This window comes from Triturus cristatus, chromosome 4_2, assembly GCF_964204655.1.
Source record: "Triturus cristatus chromosome 4_2, aTriCri1.1, whole genome shotgun sequence".
NCBI lineage: Eukaryota > Metazoa > Chordata > Amphibia > Caudata > Salamandridae > Triturus > Triturus cristatus.
In genome coordinates this window covers 131,472,561-131,494,950 of record NC_140586.1, presented here as the reverse complement: position 1 = coordinate 131,494,950, position 22,390 = coordinate 131,472,561, and the positions used below count along the sequence as shown (strand labels likewise).

Below are 22,390 nucleotides of genomic sequence, written 5' to 3'. Positions count from 1 at the left end.
GCGCAGGGACACACTTGCCTAGTGTAACCACGCGCTTTACAAATGTGACTATTATTATTATTATTATTTAGAATGCAGACTATCCTGGTGGACCCAGACCTACTGATCCTTTTTCACAGGTTTTGACAGAATAGGGGAAGTTTACTGCTGCTATTCACCAGGGGTAGGGAGGTGGTCTGTGGCCAAGCTCTGCTGTGCCCGTCTCTTGCTATGATTCTGCCAAGTCCAGATCATCTGGTAAAACGGGGTTCATTGTTCCTGAACCCCGTAATTTCAGGTCTGGAAATACTACACCATAGTCATCTGGAGCGGTGACCCATGGAGCATACTGTACATACTCGTAAAGTGGCCTGTGTTGAAAACAGGAGTTTTCAGAGGCCCTATAGGGTAGACACAAGATTAGCCAAAAACCTTGCACATAAATAGTCTTGGTTTCATTTGGAGGCCACGGGGCAAGCAGGGGTTACAAGGCCTCTTTGGGGATGTTGTGGCCTTTTACAACTGCTGTCGAGGGCCCTGACCAACTGTGGAACTGCAGACAGAACAAGTACACTCTTTAAGCACTTGCCACTCAGAGTAGCGAGCAAAGCAGTCCACAACTCCTCAGGGAAGTAATGTGAGGGGTGGAGACTCAGAGTTCAGCTGTTACCAAATAGCAAGCTATGATGATGATTCAATACAGGGCTTGTCTTTTATAAAAGAGAAGTACTTTATTATACAAAAACGAAGCACCATATAAAACGATGAGCCCTTGGCCGCAGGGTTTTTCAACAGGTACTGCTGGGAAAATAGGCAAAAACAGATCAAACTTACAATAATCTCACAGGTGCAAGCTCACTGTGACTACCGCAGGCAGACTTGACTTCTGTGTTGGTGGCCCTTAGGCAAGTCCTACAATTGTCCCCTGGCAACACCAACTGAAGCTTTCCCAAAGGCAGTCCCTGGGTCTGGTGAGCACAAATTCAAGGGTGCTGGGGTTAACTGAGAGAAAGGACTGCGAACTCTTGGAGAAACTTTAGGGAATGGGTGGGTCCTAATGTATCCCCAGCATGAGTAGAATCCCACGAGTGACAATGATGGCCACAGGGCACCGGCAGGGGGCCAGCAAAAGTTAGCAGTAAGGGTACTGGAGCCAGAAGGCAAAAGTCCTCTCTCGATAATTCATTTGTCAAATCCAATTGCAAAATTAGGACAACTGCTTGTAGGCCACGCCAGCCAGCACCTCTCATGTCTGTTCTCCACGGGCACTGACTCCCTTATTTTTAGATCCCATATTTGGATATTCCTTATTTTTATAGTCCCACCTTAAAAGACTTCCTCGGTAACTGAGGCCCAGTTGGAAACTTTGCTGTTTAAAATGTCCTGGGGGCAGTTTCCAACTTTCACATGGGGAAGTCTGCAGCCCTACAATGGGAGCTAACGAAGAGTACATAAGCTGAGAACAAAGTAATATCTCCCTGAACTACAACAACATCCACTCTATTCATTTTTGCAAGCTGGTGCTTAGTGCCACCTAGAGGTCAAAGTGAAATAAACACTACAAAAGCTAAACTATTTCACATGGCCATTCCTTCTTTCCTGTTTTCAGTGCACTCTCCAAATGATTTTAGAGGGAATGAGCTAACAGACGGAACTCTTTGAAAACCGAAAGGTACCTCTTGTCGCTGGCGTACGGTGCTTTTCCTCCAAGAAGCTCCCAAAACTGCACCGTCTCCTGCCCTTCTGCCAGTGTCTCCTCGTTGCCCACGGAGATCAAGCCAGCCAACTGCTTGGCCATCTCTCGCTCATCACCACTGGAACCCTGTGCAGGACATTTAAGGTCACAGTGAATAACCTGTCTTTAATTGTATTCCATCACCTCAAAAATGATAATCTAGCAGTTAGAATGTAAAATATGCTGAACAGGCACATGGAGGCAAGAGAACTAAAAGTAAATGTACAGGAACAAATATTAGGCATCTCCACAATTGACAAGCTTTTACACATAAATAAGGTAAAAGACTCCCTCTGTGCAAGACAACAACCTAGTAATAAAGGGAGAAATGAAGGGACAAAGAGAGGGGAGGGCGGGGTGGCACAAGATGCCTCCTTCCGGTTTATCTTCCATAGGATATCTTCGGAAAGCAACAACAGGTAAGTTATGCCATACAAAACTTCCATTTTTTCAGGAGATTACTCGATGACCGTTGTGCAATTGTTGACGTATTTAAGATAAGCAATCCTTCTAAGAAAGTTTCGAGAATAGGTTTAATTGCTGTATTCAATCCTCTCTAAAGTCCCCTTTCAGCTCATGTGGATGCCGATCTGAGCCAGAGCTCCTTATCAATAACTAGTAGGACGTGGCTTTTAGGAGCAATTTCATAATATTGCCGGGGAGCATCAAAAATCCACTTCTCTACTTCCTACCCTGCGTTGCCAGTGCTGCCCACGGCGCCTTGTGCAATTCTACACGGTCCAGCAGAGATGCATGGGCCTTACTGCACACTTTCTATGACTCAATAGAGCAATTGCTGTTTGTATTCGCTAGTCTTCTTCCCCAGATATTACACAGCGACTCTGATATCGAAAACAATATTCATTTAAATCCGATCACTTGTTGTTTGAATCTTCCTCGCGCTTTTTCCTCTCCCTCTCTCTCTCTCTCTCTCACTCATATACCATCTCTTCCTTTACTTCGCTTGAAGCTGTGCTCCTTTGGATACTGTTGCCTTCTTTCATTGGGGTTGTGGTTCAGCTGCTGTGCTGTTCTGACAGTCCGACTCCAAACTGTCTTTATCCTTCTAGAGATCCGCCCTCACCCCCCCCCCCCCCACCCCTATAGTACACATGACTTAGGTGTTCACTCACATGTTTTGGCAATTTAGCAACATTGTAAAGTTTCTATATGGCTTACGCCTTAACCCATAGACTCCCAACATGTTTCAAGTCCCCATCGAGCCTATCATACTTTTTGGGCACTGCCACATTCCCCGTCAGGAGATCCCTCTTGCCTTGGAATCTCTTTCTCATATTAAACAGTCCTTAATGATGACGGTATCTTTTTACACATAATTCTAGTTAATAGAGGAAGCACAATGTTGTCCTGAAGTGTTTTACGAAAAGAGAGTACAAATATAAAAATCATTGTTTTTGGATAGCAGCTGAATGATTTAGTAGGTGCATGATTTAAATTTTATGCATTTTTCCCAAAGAACTATGTGCTGGTGTCATATATTGGACACCACCAGTACTGAGTTCATGAATCATGTAACAGGCTCACCTTGCCATACCACAGGAAATAGTCGACTTGTGTCTTGAGTAGAAAGACATCATTTGAGTTAAGTGAGGATGAAAAAGCTGGCACTTCCACTGCCTTGGTATTCGAGTGATGGGTCCCATGGATCTGGAACAGCCTCACCGGTGGCTCTGGTTCTGTATTGCCTTTGCGGGATGTCCCACCCTAAAAACAAATTCGCATATATAACGATGTAACTAGAACACTCAATAAATAAATTAATTGATGGTGGGGATAGCACTCCTAGTTTCAGTTACTACAGAAAATAAGAAATCCTTTATTGGAGGCTAGGAAACAGTTCAACCTATTTCTAAAATCATCACCTTTGAAAACTGCAAAAATGTATAAAGATCTCCAAATAAAAGGAAGAATTTGGAATTTCAATAGGCAGTTAAGGTTTGCAAGCAAAGTTAACATGAGTCCAAAGGGAATAGAAGCATGGCTGAATTCAAATTACCTGCACAGAATTGTAGGTAAGGTGTACAAGTTTCCCATGAACAACATAAATATTTGGACTACTGACTAAATTATGATAAAATATTTGGAATCTCTGTTTTTTAATATTAGAGATATCATGAGTTGACCACGAATGGAACCAAATCACCTGTTCGTATTCCATCTACATCTGCAGATCAAAGGTATAGCGGAAGAGGATATCATAACATTTTGTGGGATCTCCCCCCATAGGCAGTGGCATCCTTATTTTCCTAATATGTAACGCTGCATAGCCATACCCAGGCAGCCATAGTTTGATGCAGTTTCTCTTCTGACACCACCCCATAAAGCTAATAAATTGAGCCATATACAATTGTTTCATATGCCTGACCGTGCCTTTCACCTACATTTTACCCGTTCCTGTTTACTGTCTCTCTTCAGTTCTTGTCCTTGGTGGCTTTATGTTGTTGCCTTCCTTTCACTCTTTGTAACCTCCCAATATACTGCCACCACAGCATTTGTTTTCAGACTGACACCCCTCAATCTCGCCTCCGCTGGGGGATGCGGGCGGTGTGTATGCATGCATTCATGCATGTGTGCATATGTGAGATGTCTCAATACCTCAAACAGCACAAGTTTTCCCTTGAAGATGGCCATGAAATGCCGCGGCTCCTTGCCCATGGTTACGCGGACCTGGACTGGCTCCCCATTGAAATCCTGATCCAGCTGCACAGCGAGAAAGGCAGAGGCTGCCAGCTCATCCTGGGTAGCATGCCGACCCTAGCACAGAAAGAGAAGAGACGTTCATAGCCTTAAATAAGTATTCATGTCATTTATGTATGTTTAATACTCTACAAATAGAAACACAGTATATAATGCAGGGTGCATAAAAATGGTTGGCAGATGGGTAACATTGCTAAGGGCCTTATTATAAGTCTGGCAGTCCACGGAACGCCAGACTCACAGTGGCAGACTCCTGACTGCCCTATTACAAATAGGGCGATCTGGCTATCCTGGGACCGCTGGAACCGTCGCAACTGCCAGGGAACCACCATTCCCTGACGGTAGGTCGGCCATCCTGAGACTACAAAACGGCCCCATCAAGCATATTTCGAGTTTCCTCTGCACCACAGTTTTCATGGCGTTGAGCCCACCAAGTGGATGCACACAGGGGTGCACAACATGTGCCCTCCTGTGTGCATGCACCCCAGTACCTGCATGGCATGGACTGCAGCAGTTCATGCTGTGATGGTACTGTCTTTGACGTTCCCAATGCAGTGCCGATTTCATAGGGACTGCCCTGGAACTGCCGAGGAATCTACCGCCAGACCAGGAGAAAACTCCTCGGGTTTGGCAGTGTAGAAGCGTAACGGTCCTGCTCCCACACCGCCAAACTTGTAATGAGGTCCTAAGTGTCAAAGATAAAAAGATGATTGCTGAACAGTGGTACAACACAATCACAGGACTCTAAAGTCCCTGTTCTACATTACATATATATTCTGTGGTTATATTCACTGCGTGATCATAGTTCAAAAGCACCTTTCATTGAAGAAGCATTTTTTGATTTGCAAATAACTTTGGCCCATGGAGGATGGGCACCAATGTTGCTACTCACTTAGCATGGTCTGTTAGGATCCAGTATCCTAAAGTTCATGCAGTTCTATGGAGGCAAAAACGTTATTGGGGTAAGGGTACACGAAAACAGGTTTTTTTCCCATTTTAATCTACAGGAAATTTTGCTTGCAGTTACAACAAAAGCCCATGAACAGATTTATGACAAACATGAAGGTTGGACAGCGGACCTGAGGCCGCAATATGCTTGGTGGGACGGCTGCGGTCCTGCCAAGCATATTACGAGTTTTATATCAGCCATGGTTTTCATGGCGGTGAGCCTACCATGAAAATCGTGGCGGAGATGAAACAAAGGGTACCCTACAGGGCCCCTTGGTGCCTCACACCATGTGGATGCACACAGGAGAGCACAACCTGTGCCCCCCCAGTGTGCATGCACCCCAGTACTTGCATGGCATGGATTGCAGCAGTCCATGCCATGCAGGTACTGCCTTTGACGTTCCCATTGTGGTGCCTATTTTATAGGGACTGCCCTGGGAACGCTAAAGAACCGCCCACCAGACCAGGAGAAAACTCCTGATCTGGCGAGTGGTTCGTACACGGGTTTAGCAGTCCGGGAGCGGGGCAGTCCTGCACAGCTAAACTTGTAATGAGGCCCTAGGTGTCAAAGATGAAAAGATGATTGCTGAGAAGTGGCATAACTTGACATTAGAATAGAACTCTACTCGGAAAGCGTGCTTAAGCTGGTTTGATGTAAATGCATTCAGTAGGTTTTGAGATATAGGCATTTAAAAAATGTTCCAGAAGGGCTTAATGCCTTTCTATATTTTGTCCGTCTAAAGTTGCAATTGGGAAAAACGCGATTTCTGTCAATCACCTGTTTAACAATGTGATTGGCTAATGAAGAGGATCAACACTTTTTTCCATTATCTTGAAAACTGAGATGAAAAAAAAATGTATAACTCTTTTTTATTGAAAACAGGGCATGACATATGCGTGATCCAGTTATACACAGATTGGCAATACATTGGTACAATGCGAGTGGTACATTAGAGCATGATCATCTCCAAACAAAATGACGTTTTTCAATTGAACGTAGTTAGATCCCACTGAGAATATTTTCTCCTGAACTTGGAGGTTCACATATCTCTCCCCTGTGGATATTCCATTGCCCCCATATCTGCGTCCATTTATTCGGGCACCCCCTGGCTTCGTATATGGACTTTTCCGTGACCATACACCAGTCCATATCTTTACCCCATTCTGCTATACTCGGTGGGCTCTGAGCCCTCCACACTCTCGCAACATTTCTTTTTGCCACCATCAACCCCAAGGTAACCCATGTTCACTCCCTGGAGTTCAGGTCAGTAGGCCCCCACACATTCAGGAGGGCCAATTTAATATTGCAATCTTTATGCTGCCCCAACGTCTCCACCATCAGGTGCACCACTGCCTCCCAGTATCTCTGGATAACTGTGCACTCCCAAAGGGTGTGGATGAAGGTGCCCTCCAGCCCACATTGTCTCACACAGCCACCATCCGAACTATATCCCATGCTAACCATCAGAGGCCCAGACAGGTAGGATTTACGGAGAAGTTTTACCTGCACCAGGCAGAGTCTGGAGGAGATGGCCACCCCCCGAGGGGAGGCCACCGCAGCCAGCCACTCCTCGTCATCCAATCCCACCACATTGTGGTCTCATTTAGCCCTCAAACGAATTAGGGGATCTGTCATGTTATTGATCAGCTTTTTGTAAATAAGTTATATCGCTTTCTCTGGTAGGTCCCCATCTAGAATTCTGTCTTCGAGCGGGGAGGAGTCGGGGAGTGCACTACCCTTAGGAAGAACCGTAAACAAGGCATGTCTAATCTGAAGATATCTAAAATGTTCAGACCGGGCTAGTTCATATTCTTGCTGCAGCCGGGAAAAGGGGACCACCTCACCCTCCTTCCACAAGTCATCCACCTTGGATATACCTATGAGGTCCCAACGATCGAAGCCCTTGGAGCGAAACAGTCTGCCCAGCTGCTCACTGTGCCAGAGGGGTGTGGCCTGTGTGAGTTTACCCTCCCATCCCAAGCTCCTGGTAGCCACTTTCCACACATGCGCCGCATGCCCAGTCGCACCAGTCAGAGCAGGCTTTAACGACTGCACATAGAGAGCCCCCTCAAAGCTGCCATCTGTCGATCTGAAAGGCCGGGTCGCCCTGTGGGCTGTACATGCATTGGTTGATTACTGCGAGGTGTGATGCCCAGTAGTATTTCTTTAGATCTGGAAGACCGATGCCCCCATCAAACCACCCCACCGTTACTAGGTGGTTTACCCTCCCACAGCAAGTCTCATAAAATACAGTAGATTTCTTTAAAGTACGTGGAACCAACCGGGTGTGGAGTGTTTTGTAGCGCATACAAGAATCTGGGAAGGGACATCATTTTGAATAGGGCCGCGCACCCCAAGAGGGACAATGGAAGTGATTTCCAATGTAGGACATCTGATTTGAGATACACAAGAGGTGGCAGGAGGTTGCGACTGTAAAATCTGGACAGGTCTTTAGAGACCCATATCCCTAGGTATTTGAAGCCATCAGTGGCTTCCGCCAATTGACAGCCCCGAAGGAGTGAAGACCGCCCACCAAAGAGGACATAAAGCACTGACTTGGTCCAGTTTATAGTATAACCAGCAAGTCTACCAAACACCTGAAATATGTCCAGGACCACGTTGAGGGAAGCAGCCGGGGAGGCCAGATAGAGCAGTATATCATACGCATATAACGATATTCGGTCCTCCCATCCAGACATCCATTTGAGGCCCCATATAGCGGGGTCCTGGCGGACCCACGTTGCCAGAGGCTCAAGGGTCAAGGCAAAGAGGAGCGGAGACAAGGGGCAGCCCTGTCTGGTGCCCCTACCGAGAGTGAAAGCGGCAGACCTCCTATTGTTGACTACTACCTGGGCGAGCAGTGATGGTATACACGCCGCACCCAACTGATAAATTCGGAGCCAAAACCCAATTTATGAAGGACCGCAAACATGTAGGGCCACTCAATGGTGTTGAATGCGGAGGCAACATCCAGGGATACCACGACAGCATCTTCCCTGTTTGTGTCGGCACGGCACAGCACTCCGTGGAGCCTGCGTAAGTTGAGGGAGGTGTTTCTGGCAGGCATAAATCCTGATTGGTCTGGATGGACCACACGGGTAAGACCCCTAAGTAATCGGGAGGCAAGAACCTTCGCTAGGATTTTCGCTTTGCAATTAGACAGGAAAATGGGTCTGTAGGATGAGCACTTATTGGCCGGCTTGCCCACTTTATGAATGACAACAATATTGGCGAGCCTCTGATCCTCGGGCAGGATACCCCCCCTCCCTACTTTCACAGAACATTTTGGTAAGATAGGGTGCTGTCCTGCCCGCTTTGAGCTTGAACAGCTCGATGGGCAAGCCGTTAGGGCCCGATGCTTTCCCCCATGTAAGCCTTGGATGGCTTTTTCGACCTCCGCAACTGTGATATATAGGTCGAGATCAGAGCGCTCGTCTTCAGTGAGTGACGGCATTGAAATATCATGTATGAGCGAGGAGGCCTCTTCCTCCGTATGCGGTGTGCGGGAGGTATAAAGAGCCCGATAATATTGACCGAATGCACCCGCGATATCCTGGGGGGCAATGAGGTGGGGGTGGGAGTCAGTTTCTATCTCAGCCACTACGTGGTGGGCCTGCGCCCTGCGATCGAGCCCAGCCAGCAATTTGCCTGCCTTATTGCCAATGTCATAGATTCTGCTAAGCGTGGCTCTATAGTACGTCTTGGCAGCCTCAGTAACCAGATCGATGAATTCTTTGATTTTAATACGCAGTTGCTGTCGCACCTCCGCTGGGTCATGCGCCCAAAGAGCGTTCTCTAAGTTTAAGATTTCTCCCTCCAAGCGAGTCATATCCGCAACCTTCTCCTTACGCGATCTGGGCCAAAGCCACCCCCCGTATAACAACCTTGTAGGCCTCCCAAAGCGTAACCATCGAGTCTACCGACCCTTCGTTCTCCTGGAAGTAAAGGTCCAACTCACTCAAGACCTTATCCCTGATTTGGGCGACACAGGATAGCCGAATGGTCGGAGATTCCCCTGGCCAGGTGTTGTATTTCCTTTACGTTGTGCAGTTGATGTACTAGTGTCAGCACATAGTCGATCCGGGACATACTCCGATGTGGGCCTGAGTAGAAAGTGTATTGCTGCTCGGTCAGGTGCAGTCCCCTCCAGACATCCACCAGGCCCATCGCGCCCAGAAAACTGTGGATACGCATACGGGAGGGCAGCAAGGCCCTCTGGGGCCATTGGTCGAGGGAATCAGAGACAATGGAGTTAAAGTTACCCCTATCAAGACTCTGCCATCCGGTAAATCTAAAAGGAGGTCCCCAAGGTCAGTGAAGGCCTGGGTGTGTAGTCCCGGCGGTATGTAACAGAGAAGAGGTTGAGTATGCGCCCCTCCCAGGTCCCAGATGCAGCAACGAATCTACCTAGGGCAGTGGTTCCCAAACTGGGGTCCGTGGACCCCCAGAGGTCCGTGACACATTCCCAGGGGGTCCCCAGGCAGCAGTTTTAAAAGCACTGCAAAGTTCCTTGTATAATCAGCAGTTTTTGGGCAGCAATAAAAGTGTCAAGATAACTCCAGTGATTACTGTACCTGCTGGAGAGAGATAAGGGTTTTGTCCAGTAGCAGCTTTGACTCATCTTAGGAAGCCCAGATGGTTAATATGCCTGCTGCAAAAAATGTCTACCATGCATTTAAAAAACAGTATTTTGTTTTGTGCATAGCTCAGTGGGTTCCTGCTTTTGCCACAGAGACTCTTTTGTTATTGTGCAGTTCACAAGTTCCTATCGTAATCTAGCACAGTGAGCTATGAACTGCCATCAAAGAGCTGCATGCAACTGCATGGTACAAGCTAGTAAGTTATGCTTTTTCCCAGTCTTTCATCATCCTGATGCTGCTAAAAAGGTTTGTTTGGGTAGAAATAAACCCTTATTATTAAAGTCAACGCCAACCCCTGTGTTATGTTCTGTTTCCTGGGTTTGTGCTTCTCCAGACCAAGCACTCTTAAAAAAATGCTACCAGGACAGATCACATGTATAATCCTACACCTTGTAGTCCCCTTTACCTTATGTAACATTTTCTATTCACTGATTTACACATGTATGATTCATTGTCTCTGTGTGTGATGTAAAGTGCTCTGACACCCTACAGTGGTATGGTGCAATAAAACAAATTAAATACATGTGACAGAGGGGCTATGGAGAGATGAGAGGCACTGCTGGAGGGCAGTAGTGAGGGAATCATTGAAGATTGTCAATCATTAAAGATTGACAAAAGGATGTTGTATCCTGGTGCATAGTTAGGTCATTATTTAACATGCTTTAAAAGCTAAAACAATTCAATATATAATGACAGCTGTGTTGTAAAATGCACCATTTACCCCCAAATTTTCTTGGGGGAGAGGACCCGAAAGACCCCTTTATAGTGGTCAGGCTCACTCGCTGCACTTGGTGTGCACCGTACGGGGACTGGTCTTACAACATTTGCCAGAGCAGCTTTAAGTTTCCAGTCCAGCCGTGGCAGGAGCAGGATCCTCTTGCTGCGAAATAAAACCAAACAATGAAAAGTTAGTTGCGAGATGGAGCACCGACCTTCCCATTAGATTTTTTGAAATTTTGCAAATAGTTTTAATATAAAAATACTAACATCTTTAGTAATTCAAGTCTAGTCTTTGTTTGATGTGCACACGTGTGCTTTTTTTTCGAATTACAGTTTTAATGTTTGACATTTAAATCATACAAATTGCCTGGGGGTCCGCGGCTTCCTGTAGTGGCTCAATGGGGGTCCTCAGGAGTTAAAAGTTTGGGAACCCAGTGCGGATCGAGTCAATTGTCATGGGGAATGTTTTCCGGACCAGTATACCCACTCCCCGGGAGCCCAAACCAAATGCTGAGTGCACCACCATCTGGAAGCCCCTTTGCGACAAGGCCTTGCAGGCATTTCCCAGCAAGTGTGTCTCCTGTAGTAGGACTACATCAGGGGAGTGCTGTTTCAAAAATTGGAGCACTATGCCCCGCTTGATCTTGTCTCCCTGCCCATTAACATTCCACAACAGTAATTTGAGCCCTTGTCTAGTCTGCTTACCCATCACTCCTTATTATGTGGTCACTCAGTCGCGGGGGAACCGCCCGCAAGCGCCCCCAGGAGGAGACACCACTGTAGACCATTTCCCCTGTCCAATCAGAAATACCAAAAGCATGCAACCAATTACCGCCCTTTCACGGATCCAGTCATATGTGTCATACCTGTGAAACAAAAACAAAAAAAATACACATGAAAACTACCCCCCACCCAAACCTCGAGAAAAACCCGAAACCCTTAAACTGGACCCCCCTCCCTGCCTCCCTGCATGGCGGTGTCAGAACCTCCCACCCACCCGAACTTGCAGAGTGCCTATCGCCCACCCGTAAACTTTATGGGTGCGTGTGGCCAACCAGGCACCCGTCCCAGAGACTTGAGTAACTGGTAGACATATTAGTTAGTCAAAAATATGCATTAGATTACAATTCAATGTCCAGATCATAGTGTGTTCATCGTGAAGGAGTTCCAGAACCTCAGATCAATAGCGGCTCAACCAGTAAGCGGGCTCTGACCGCATCTCAGTCTAGCAGCAAATAGAAAGATCCCCAACCCACAAATAAAACTGCATACAGACCAGTCATTCAGACCCTCCCATCGCCACTTCTCGCTCGCCAGGCAGGGTGCCTCCATCAGAGTCCTCAGTGCTCCTCTCGCCCCCCGGGTGCGGTTGCTGTTCCGGCCTGCAGTGTGCCATACGTCCGACCAGTCCAAGGCCTCCTCGGGATAACGAAGAACCAAGCTTTCCCGTTCGATTCCACCCTCAGCTTGGCTGGGAAAAGCAGAGTATTTCAGATCCTTCTCGCGAAGTGCCTTTTTTACGACGAGGAAACTGTGTCACTGTCGCTGCGCTTTGAGGGTGAAGTCTGGGAAAAAGGTGATTTGACTGTTCTGGAATTTCAGCGGGGGTGCAGATCTAGCAGTCTGCAGGATAGTGTACCTGTCCCTGAAATTAAAAATCCTACCCAGTAAGGGCCGCAGAGGGGCCCCAGGCTTTGGTCTGCCACCCGGCACCTGGTGCGCTCTTTCCATGGAGAAGAAGTTGGATAGTCCACTGGGTTTGAGGTGAGTGGTGATCAGTTCCTCTACAAACAATTTCGCCTTGATTGCCCTTCATAATCATCCAGCTGCGCTTCTAGTTTGGTAGTGTAGGCTTGAAGGTCGTTCATCCTGCGCTGCAGTTCAGAGGTATCTTCGACCAAGGAGCTTGCTTTGATTTCTACGTCCTTCAGTCGCGTGTTCATGGAGCCCATATCCGCCCGAATAAGGGATACTTCAGTGGACACTGAGTCAATTCGTGACTCCAATGATGGGCAAACAGTCGTGATGGCCGTGAGAATATCTTGTAGCGTCGGTTCTCTCGACTCCTCTTCGGACTGTAGCTTCTCCATTGTGGCCGCTCCCGTTTTTGGGCTTGCCCCAGGGGCCTTGTCCCATGCGAACTTGTTCAACTTGGCCTGGACCGACGTCTTGGTGCCGCGACCCCCAGCCATGTCTAAGACGCTTGAAACTTGTATGATCCGGGGGAAAGGAGCAAATCAGGTCTGCGCAGTAGGTGGGTAATACCAAATGTCAAAAGAGCTTTTCCTGCGGGGCTGTACGTGGATCTATGGGCCGAGGGCTGCCGGAAAACAGACAGCAGTAACTGGCTAAAATATTACACCCCCGGGGACAAGGTTTCAAATCCTCCTCCAATTAGCAGGCTGTCACATCCACCCTGCGTAATGCACCAAGAAATAGCGATGACAGCCAGGCTACACCTTCCGATGTCACGTGCTGCAGCCCCTTTCACCTGCTGGGATTACAATCCGGCCGCTAGGCCTCTCGGCAGTCCACCCTGCCACCGCAGGGGTGGAGGTGAACTCGGCGTCTGCTCAGCTTCTAGTTATGGCCGCCCTCGCTTCTTGTGGTGGCCTCAGGCTGGAGCCACAGTCGATCCGGAAGGAAGTAAGCGGGGCCCAGGCGCAGAGAGACCACAGGGGTCACGTCACTCCCGTGCCCCACGCCCAGGCGGCGGGCAGCGCTCAGGCCAGGGACAACCCGCCTCAAGACAGCCGGTGATCTCACCCGCTGCGGGGCCCAACAGTTGGTTTTAGGGCCACGCCCTCAGTTCAGTGGGATGGTAGGCCTCTAAGCTCCCCCAATGCTAGTGAGCCCCTGACACCCCAGCGCAGGCAGCACTCAGCATTGTGTCGGGCGCCGCAAAGGTCTGCACCCAGCGTAGGGCGCAGCGCAAGCCTCGAGGCCGGTGTTCAATGAGGCAGCGGTGTTAAGCACAGCCGGTCACCGCGCGTTGCAGCTTTCGCCCCGGTGCTGCCTCCCAGCTTCCGATCAGTCCCCGGTGCCGCAAGGAGGTGGGTATGCGGCTGCGATGTGCATCGTCAAAGCGAGAGCCGGAGCCACCAGCTGGAATTGGCGTTCTAACGGCCCAATCGATCCGTGGTAGGTTGCGATTTCATACAATGTTCTTTCCAACCAGTTTAGGAGCGGATTCTTGTGCGGATTTGTGCTGGAACGGGCGCTCTCGGTCAGAGCCGCCTTAGTAAGCAGCCATGTTTTTCGGCGGTTGGCCACGCTCCCGGAGAGATTTTATTTTTAACAACAGTATGATTTTCAAAGTGTAGAAAAAGAATTTCCATAGTAAAGTGGGGCATTGTAGAGCTGTAAAACCCCAGGGAAGTGCTGAGGGCACTCAAAGGTGGGGAATATAGGGACAAAAACTAAGTTTACGGTAAAATTATGATTTTCGTGAAAATATCAATCATATGACTTTCATTTCGTATTTGGAAAAAAGACACTGTGCACGCATTAAAAAATCATGATTTAATGAAAGAAGCCATTTAAAAAAAGTGGCTATGCCCTCCGACAAAACCACACTACGCAGGGTTGAAGGGCATGCACAGTGGGGATCATGCATCCAGTGCAGGCTGCTTGTTGGGCTGGTTGTTGAGCTATCCCAACTGACAACCCCCCTGCGCAGGGTCATGTGTACTGCTAATGGGTATATGGCAGGGAAAGAAGTGCATCCTTAAAAACCATAGAAAATCACTAAGTTATAGGTTACTTATGGTTCAGCGATTGCAAACCTATAAAATCAGGCATTCTCCAGATTCGAAAAGCACCACACACAACTCATCCAGTAATTCACACCTCACTGGCTAATTTGAGTGGTGTCACAGTTTTGTATTCACTGACCTATCACTTACCTATACCTTATACTGAATATATATATGTGTGCGTGTGTGTGTGTGTGTGTGTGTGTGTCTGTGTGTGTGTGTGTGTGTGTGTGTGTGTGTGTGTGTGTGTGTGTGCGCGTGTGTGTGTGTGTGTGTGTGTGTATACATACATGTAAATATATATATTTTCAGTCAAAGTTAGGTTAGTTATATTGAGGGGTTAACGCTGAATCTTGTGTAGTAAATGTCATCAGAACACCAGGATCGCTATAGAGGAAGATATAACATGTGTTACCTGTTATGTATTTTTAATATTACATGTTGGGCTACTTATCTTGAAAAAGCTCTTTTCTTCAGGAACAAGAGCAAGTGATGATGGTCAGTGGATTTATGTAATTCTGCCTCAGCATTTTCAAATGTTACAGAAAATGTTGTTTCTAGCTCAGATGGATGAAAAAAAGTACTCCAAGGGAATGTGGCAAACAATTTTTGCCACATAATTTAAATAGTCTTGCTGCATAATTTAGATAAACTTGATGTATAATCATAGTGACCCTGACAATGGTAAAGCTCTGCAGATGGTTGCAAGCTGCTGTTATTGAGAAGATGAAACTCATATTTAAGGGTACCCTGTGATAAATGGATTTTTATACCAATGCATATTGTGCAATAAAAACACCCACACACCTATATGTATGTATAGAAGAGCGAAACACTTGTCTAGGGCAAAATAAATGAAATATTTGGAGGAAATGAACAGTTATCGAGCCAATGGAAAACCTTCAGCTTTCCAAAGATGGACCATATCGAGCAGAATGGACTGGCAAGGCTTCTGAGTGGAGTTTCACTTGAAATTCACAGCTGCTGAATATTGATGAGTGCCAGTCAAGTTTTGAATGTGTCCACATGGCGAGTGGTACAGAAGAGAAGACATAAGAGTTGGGCTTTGAGGTTGAACTAGAATTGAAAATAGAGGGATCAGTGCACAAAGTTTGCAGGGGAAATCACACTAGCTTTAAAGGTTTTATCTTAGAATGTGTTCAGGGTAGCTTGTGGACAGTGACGTGGTTGAGGTTTCCAACTCCCAGTGCCCATGAAGGAATGTAACACAGGAGTTGATGGGGAGGAGAGGTAGTGCTATAAAGATGTTTACGTACAGTGTGTCTTATAAACAAAGATGACCTTAACTGCTGTTGAGGGGTTAGGGAAAGGGTAAGGAGCAGTAACTACTGAAAATCAATAGGGCAATTGGAGACCTGTTTAATATCTGGTTCTGCTACTCCCTTCATAACCATTGTAGTAAGAGTCAAGCCTGGACTAACAAAGAGCAAGCCTTTTTTAAATTGAGGCCCAGTAAAGTACAAGGTGTAACTGTGATGGAGAGGAATTTGGGAAAGTTAGAGTATTATCATTATTATTATTATTATTAATAAAATAGTTATAGTGTGCGAACTGTCACCAAGGAAGGAATCCTGGCACTAGCTACCAGAAACCAAATCCAGCCATGTGCAGTGACTTAGAGATTACAAAGCTAGGTTTTCAAAGCTTTCCTGAACGCAAACAGGTTGCTGGTGGACCAGAGCGAGATTGGCAGACTGTTCCAGGACTGGACGCCTGCATAGAAAACGCTCTGCACCAATGAGAGCGTTCTTAAATTTAGGAACTTTCAGGGGCTTCACATTAGTTGAGTGTAAACATCTAGGCAGAGTGTAACGCTGTAGTTTATGTTGAAGCTGATTAGACTCCATGCGATGGAAAGCTCTATGCACTATGCACAGTGATTTTAAACTGAATTTTCTTGGCTGCCGGGAGCCAATGAAGAGAGTCCAGAACAGCTAAAGTAGAAGAGTATCTGGGCAAATGAAGGGCATGTTTCGCTGCTGCAGTCTGTATACAATACAGGCGCTGAACAAGATGTAGTCTTGTACGTCTAAAAGCAGTGCATTGCTATAATCCACCCGGCTCAGAATGATGTTTTGAAACACATAAGGGCAAAAAAGAGATGGCAGCAAAGGTAATCTTTTGTGAAGATCAAAGCAATTGGAGAAAAGTCCATTAACATGACTGGAGACTGATAAATCATTATCCATGAATGCTCCCACATTTTGAACAGATGTTGAAATAATCCGAACTGTAGAAGGACAAAGAGAAGTCCCCAAGAAACAACTATTGACCTCAGCCTTGTGAAATATTGCAAATGCAATCATAAAAAGAAACCACAGGGGAGTGTGAGCATAGTCCAGAGAAAGAATTAATTGTGTATCATCTGCATAATTTACAAACTTTATACCATGAAATATGATTAGCTTGGCCAAGGGTCTTAGATACACATGAAATAATGTTGAGCTCAAGGAGAAGTCCCGAGGAATTCTCTGCCCAAATGCTCTATAGGAAGAAAGAAACGTGGGAAGATGAATTTCTTGCATCCTTCCCTCCAGAAATGATGCCAGCCACTGCAAAGCTCTTCCCTTGACACATATCTCAGTAAAACCTTGCAATTGGGATGTCATGGCGGGCGTGGTTGCAGAGGACAAGTCAAGTAGTACCAAGACTTCCTACTGACCCTTAAGGCATGCCCCTCCAGAAATCCAGAGACTCTTTTGTTCACATAATTCTCTAGAATGAAATTAGGAAAGGGTAGAAGGGAGATATGTCTATAATTGTTGAGCACTGACAGGTCAGCTGTAGGCTGATTTTAAGGGGGAGCATTAATGCCTTTTTCCACTCTTGGGGCACTATGGCTGTCTCCAAAGAATAATTACATATTTCTTCTAAAGGTGAGGCAAGGTAGTCAGATAGCAACTTTCATACTCTGGGAGCTAGTGAGTCCTGCGATGATCCAGATGTATTAGAGTTAACAACATTAGGAACCTTGCTAACTGGTAGCTGACTCAGAACCTCTAGTAGTGCTGATGAGGAGCATGTATTCAGAGAGATCGAACCACATCAGATGCTGAAGAAATAGTTATCAGTAAATGTGACGTAAGTGATTGAGTAGTATGTGCTATATTATGCTAAAAGACTGCCAAATCATAACAAAGTGAGTGTGTATGAGTAAACTGATGTGGTATACACAAGGAATTTGACAAGAGTGCATGTGATAGTAAAGATGGTCCTGGCAGCATTGGGGGCTGATAGGATTTCCTTTGAGTAGTATTCTGCCTCAGCTGTTTTAGTCTGTTTTTATTAGCCATTAAAGCCAGCTTATAATCAGTTTTTATTTTCATCAAACCATTAGAGAGCCATGCTCTTTCAATTTTCTTGCATTTGCCCTTTGCAGCTTTGCAACTCATTGTGAAATTAAGGGGCAGAGGGCGGTCCTGTTTTAAAGGAAAAATTATATCAAGAGCACTGGCTATCCACGTCTGGTAGTTATCAAATTCCGACAATACCGAGTCCATCATAGAAAGAGGAGAGGAAGATAAAAAATGTTACCCGATGGTCTCTGAAGAAAATTTAGACCAGAACCGCATAGGGTCAGCAGAGTTCTTTTTCTTACTCAGGCCCCTGGAGGAGGAAATATATGCTAAACACAGAAGAAAAGTGATAAGTGAGTGGTCACACCAACGTTGAGGACACACCTCCTTCAACTCAATCAATTCGGATGGGGCAAAGATTAAATACAGTGCATGTCCATGTCCATGAGTAAGACCAGTAACAATCTGCTGAAGACCCATTTCCACCAAAGAATTCAACAGATCTGAGGTAACCAAAGTATTAGAAGCATCTGCCCAAATGTTAAAATCGCCTGATACAACAAATGCAGTGTGAAATGTAATTGAAGGTGACACAAAATCCACAAATGCTTGTACAAAACCCACAAAAGGCGCAGTGGGGTAGTAGCATATTAATCTGGCAATAGAGAGTGAGGCTGAAATACTTAATGTAAAGGCTAAGAGTCTGGCCTGGTGGTATTTCTGTATCTAATAATGTTTTTAAGTTAAATATGTTTTTATTAAAAATTGCCCCCCACCATGAAAGGCGTGGAAGTTGTACTATATTGTAACCATCAAGACATGCTTCCTTGAGGATTAGAATCAGGTGTTGTCCAAGTCTCTGTAACAAATAGCACCCCAAACCAGTGGTCGATGATAAAAAGCGTATACCCTCTGCGTTCTTCACAAGTGAGCGAGCGAGCGTTAATAAACCCGCATCTTGGGATATAGTAGCATAGGTTGGGGATGCAGGAACGATGAGAATTTCTGAAGTGGTTTATTTAAATATGAGGAATATGTTGGTGTGGCCGTGAGCTATTTTGATATTTTTGATTGGCGATAGGAGAATATTATCTCAGCCATTGACAAACCGGAAACAAGGACGGACTAATGTTGTGGAGGGAAGAAAGGAGCTTGCTGAAAACTGAGCCCTCACAATGCCGACTTGTAGTTGTGTGGGAAGGGAAGGTTACGAGCACAAAGAAAGACTTGCCTGAGTAGTATTGATGGAGTGTAACCGACAAACAGATTGTATGTGCTGAATAGGTTGTGGCTGTGGACTAAAGGGTGAATCGGATGAATACCAGTTGTTCAAGCATTTTGTAAAAGAATGCATTGGTAGTCGTGATGAAGTTAGAATTGGAGGAGAGTCACCCATTGGCTTATTCAGCAAAGGAATAACCAAATCACTGAGGACAGGTTTAAGAGCTGTGAAATGCAGTACAGTGTGCTAGAGGAGAATGACGATTGATGCAAGAGAGAGCACTGAGGAGAGTAAGTAGAACAGAGTATGTTAATGAGCTTGCCTGAGAGGATTGGGGAAAGGAGGGAAACAATAGGAGGTATGAGGTGAGTAGCAAGATGGAGGAGGATGATCAGGGTATTCCAAACAGGGGTGACTTTATTGGTGAAATAGAGTACAAAGTCCCTAACCAATAGGTCCAAATAGATTTGCATGATTCCGTGGAGAGAATTTAAAGTTAATGATAGATATTGGTGATCTTGTTGGAATGTGGTGAAGATGTCTTGGTAAAGAGTTGACTATGCCAGGCCAAAATCTCTCATAAGGACAGTGAGGGCCTGCTTTTGGGTTTCAGGTGGTTGGAGCTAAGGGGCTGCATGAAGGAAATCCTCATACTTTCATTCCATAATGATGGAAGTGATGAAAAAGCCAAGGACAACTTTACAGTTAGAAATGCATGCTAACAATATGCAGCTCATGTGAAGTTGACTACACAACTGCTTCTCAATCACACTCCTTGGGTGTAGGAATGAGACACTGATTTGCAAGATGCACTGAACTCTGGCACTTCCTTTTTTATGTTCCCCAATCCTGTGCCACAATAGTGGAGGGTGTTTTTGGGGGCTTTATCTGGTGTCAAAACCTTAAGGCACACTCTGGTTGAAAATCAGAGCGCATTTAAGGTTCAAACTATGACAAGACCCTAACTGCTGGAACTGTGGTGAGCACAAGGGGGACCTTCCACACATGCTCTTCTACTGCCCCACACTGCAAAAGTATTAGAAGAGCATTTTTGATGTCACTGAAAATACTTTGGGCATTACCCCCTCACCTGAATTATTTTACATATTACTCGATTTACTTGACCCACGACTATCTAGGAAAACAGATAAGAATCTCTTAGATTTAATGTTAATATTAGCTGATTCTCTCCAATTGGAAGAACTCTAGTATTGTCTCCTTCCATAAGTGGTGAAAATGGCGCTCATTCCTTAGAGGACCGGATGATGGCTCCGAACAACTTACACCCTGGAGTTCTCCAAATAGAGGTATGTGCAACTAGTCTATCATTCAAACCACCCTGGAATACTCGTACTCGTTTATTTGAGAAATTAACTGCTCCCTGCTATTTCCAACTGTGCGATGTAAAGATGTAATTTACATGATGTGCCTGTAAACAGCCTTTCGCTTCCCTTGCTTTAGCTTCCCTACCACCTACAAAAGATTCTCTCCCCTCTCTCTTTTGCCTTTATTCCTGTTCCATTTGTGCTCATTCAGCTCTATTACAATATTGTTTGCAATACAGACTTAATTTTAATGCACAGATTATTTCTTTGTTTGTCTAACATACTATATATTACGTTTGAATATGCAAATAACTAATAAAAATTATTTGAACAGAACAAGTTGAGTTAGGTCTTGCTTGAACCTGTTACATTACTGTGCCTTTGCAAGGCTGTGGATGCTGGTGCTTACAGAAGGTAATATGGCTGCTATTTTGATTATTAGAAATGACAGAGAGTCATTTGTACAGCAACCAGTAAGGCTAGTGAGGTCTACAAACAACAGTGGCAAAAAATAATACTGATCAAGAGATCAATATATGAATGTCTATTTTCCCTGGATGGTTGCTTTGACCAGTTAAGGATGTAACAGTGTCTAAAAGCACCTTTCATTAACTGGAGTTAGATACTCCCAATGTGTTTATTAAATTTTAAACCTTTTTCGCCACATTTTAGGTATGTATAGTAAGCCTAAACTAGTCTCCACAGTGCCAAATGGTAAGCTTAAGTTATGGGCTATAACATGTGAAGGGAGTCATCTCAATTTTGTTTGCTCCAATACCAAATCCATAGACTGAAAGAAAACTTAGCTCCTCTTCTCACCTGCCAGATGTAGAGGATATAATGGGGTTTCCGGTTCACCTCATACGTGTAGAGAACCAAGTAACAATCTCCTCCATAAAAGAAGCCGTACCACTCATGTTCTACGGGCACCAACTCTAGATCTTCGATTCGCCAGACCTAGAAAAGAAATGCAGGTTAGAAAAGGGTTACCAAATATCAAGGTTAGTACCATTGGGTTCCACAACAACATTCACAATCATCAGACCCAACCAGAAACCTGTTTTTCAGAATCCAAGCTACCAGCACCATCAGTTAAAAAGTTCCAACTGATCCATTGTGATTCTCAGGACCTGTCCCTACTTTCCATGAAATTTATTGTTTCTAATATATTTGTTGACCTGACAGATTACAGGTCTAATCTATGTGGCACATTTTGATCTCTTCCAACAACATGCACAAGTGTATGCACTTGACTGACTAGTGGCTGCTGATAATCTTACCTCTAATTTTCCACTCCCGTCATCTACCATCCTTTCTTGGGCTGCTAATTCGGGTTTGGCGTGCATAAGAGAGGCATCAAACTTATCTTGGCTCACTTTGGCTGAAAGAAAGTATCACTGAATTGTAAGTGAGGAACATTACCATCACAAGAGTATGTATCAAAGAAACCTTTCTTTGAGGGTTGGTGTTACCCAACCTGAGTTGGTGTATCTGTATATTATTTGTGTTTTATAAAATGCATACTGCTGTGGCAGCAGCCTCAGAAACTAAACCGAAACTTTTATGGGCACCACTACAGGCACCCACACTAGTTACTGCATTGACATTGTCTCTGGCACCAAGAACTGCAAGTACTTGATCCAACATATTTCTCAAAATCAGCACAAACAGCTACACTGGCTCCTGCAATTTCAGGCATACCTGCAAAAGCACCAGCGACCAGCATTTGATGTGCCCTGCATGTGACTATGCGTCGTCAGCTTATTGGAAAATGTATACTCCAACATTGAGCTGATGCTCACAAAGACACTCGGTGTATCGATATATGTAAAATGGAGGCACAGAAACTGTACACCTTGCTATTAGGACAGTGTAGACTTGGATGCCCGAAAATGGAGACACAGACTCTGGGAAAATGACAACACTGATACTGGGTAAATGAAGACAATAAACAGTGCATCAAGCGATGTGTACAGGGGATCATGGGAGATGTGTGTAGCACTCTAGGAGTGGAATTTGTGGGTTTGTTC

General features: G+C 45.4%; 1 protein-coding gene and 1 long non-coding RNA gene across 3 annotated transcripts in view; one reads left to right on the top strand and one right to left on the bottom strand.

Annotated features, from left to right (window-relative positions):
* AVIL (advillin) overlaps positions 1-22,390 on the bottom strand; it is a 289,261-nt gene that overhangs the window by 100,262 nt on the left and 166,609 nt on the right. For both annotated transcript variants that reach the window (XM_085600802.1, XM_085600801.1), the window contains exons 11-15: positions 21,641-21,741; positions 21,180-21,317; positions 4,331-4,489; positions 3,260-3,439; positions 1,656-1,801 (exon numbers count right to left, since the gene is read on the bottom strand). In XM_085600802.1, the coding sequence (XP_085456928.1) occupies positions 1,656-1,801; positions 3,260-3,439; positions 4,331-4,489; positions 21,180-21,317; positions 21,641-21,741 (724 nt within the window). The remainder of the gene's footprint in view (positions 1-1,655; positions 1,802-3,259; positions 3,440-4,330; positions 4,490-21,179; positions 21,318-21,640; positions 21,742-22,390) is intronic.
* LOC146833159 (uncharacterized) overlaps positions 1-22,390 on the top strand; it is a 111,349-nt gene that overhangs the window by 75,344 nt on the left and 13,615 nt on the right. The window lies entirely within an intron of this gene.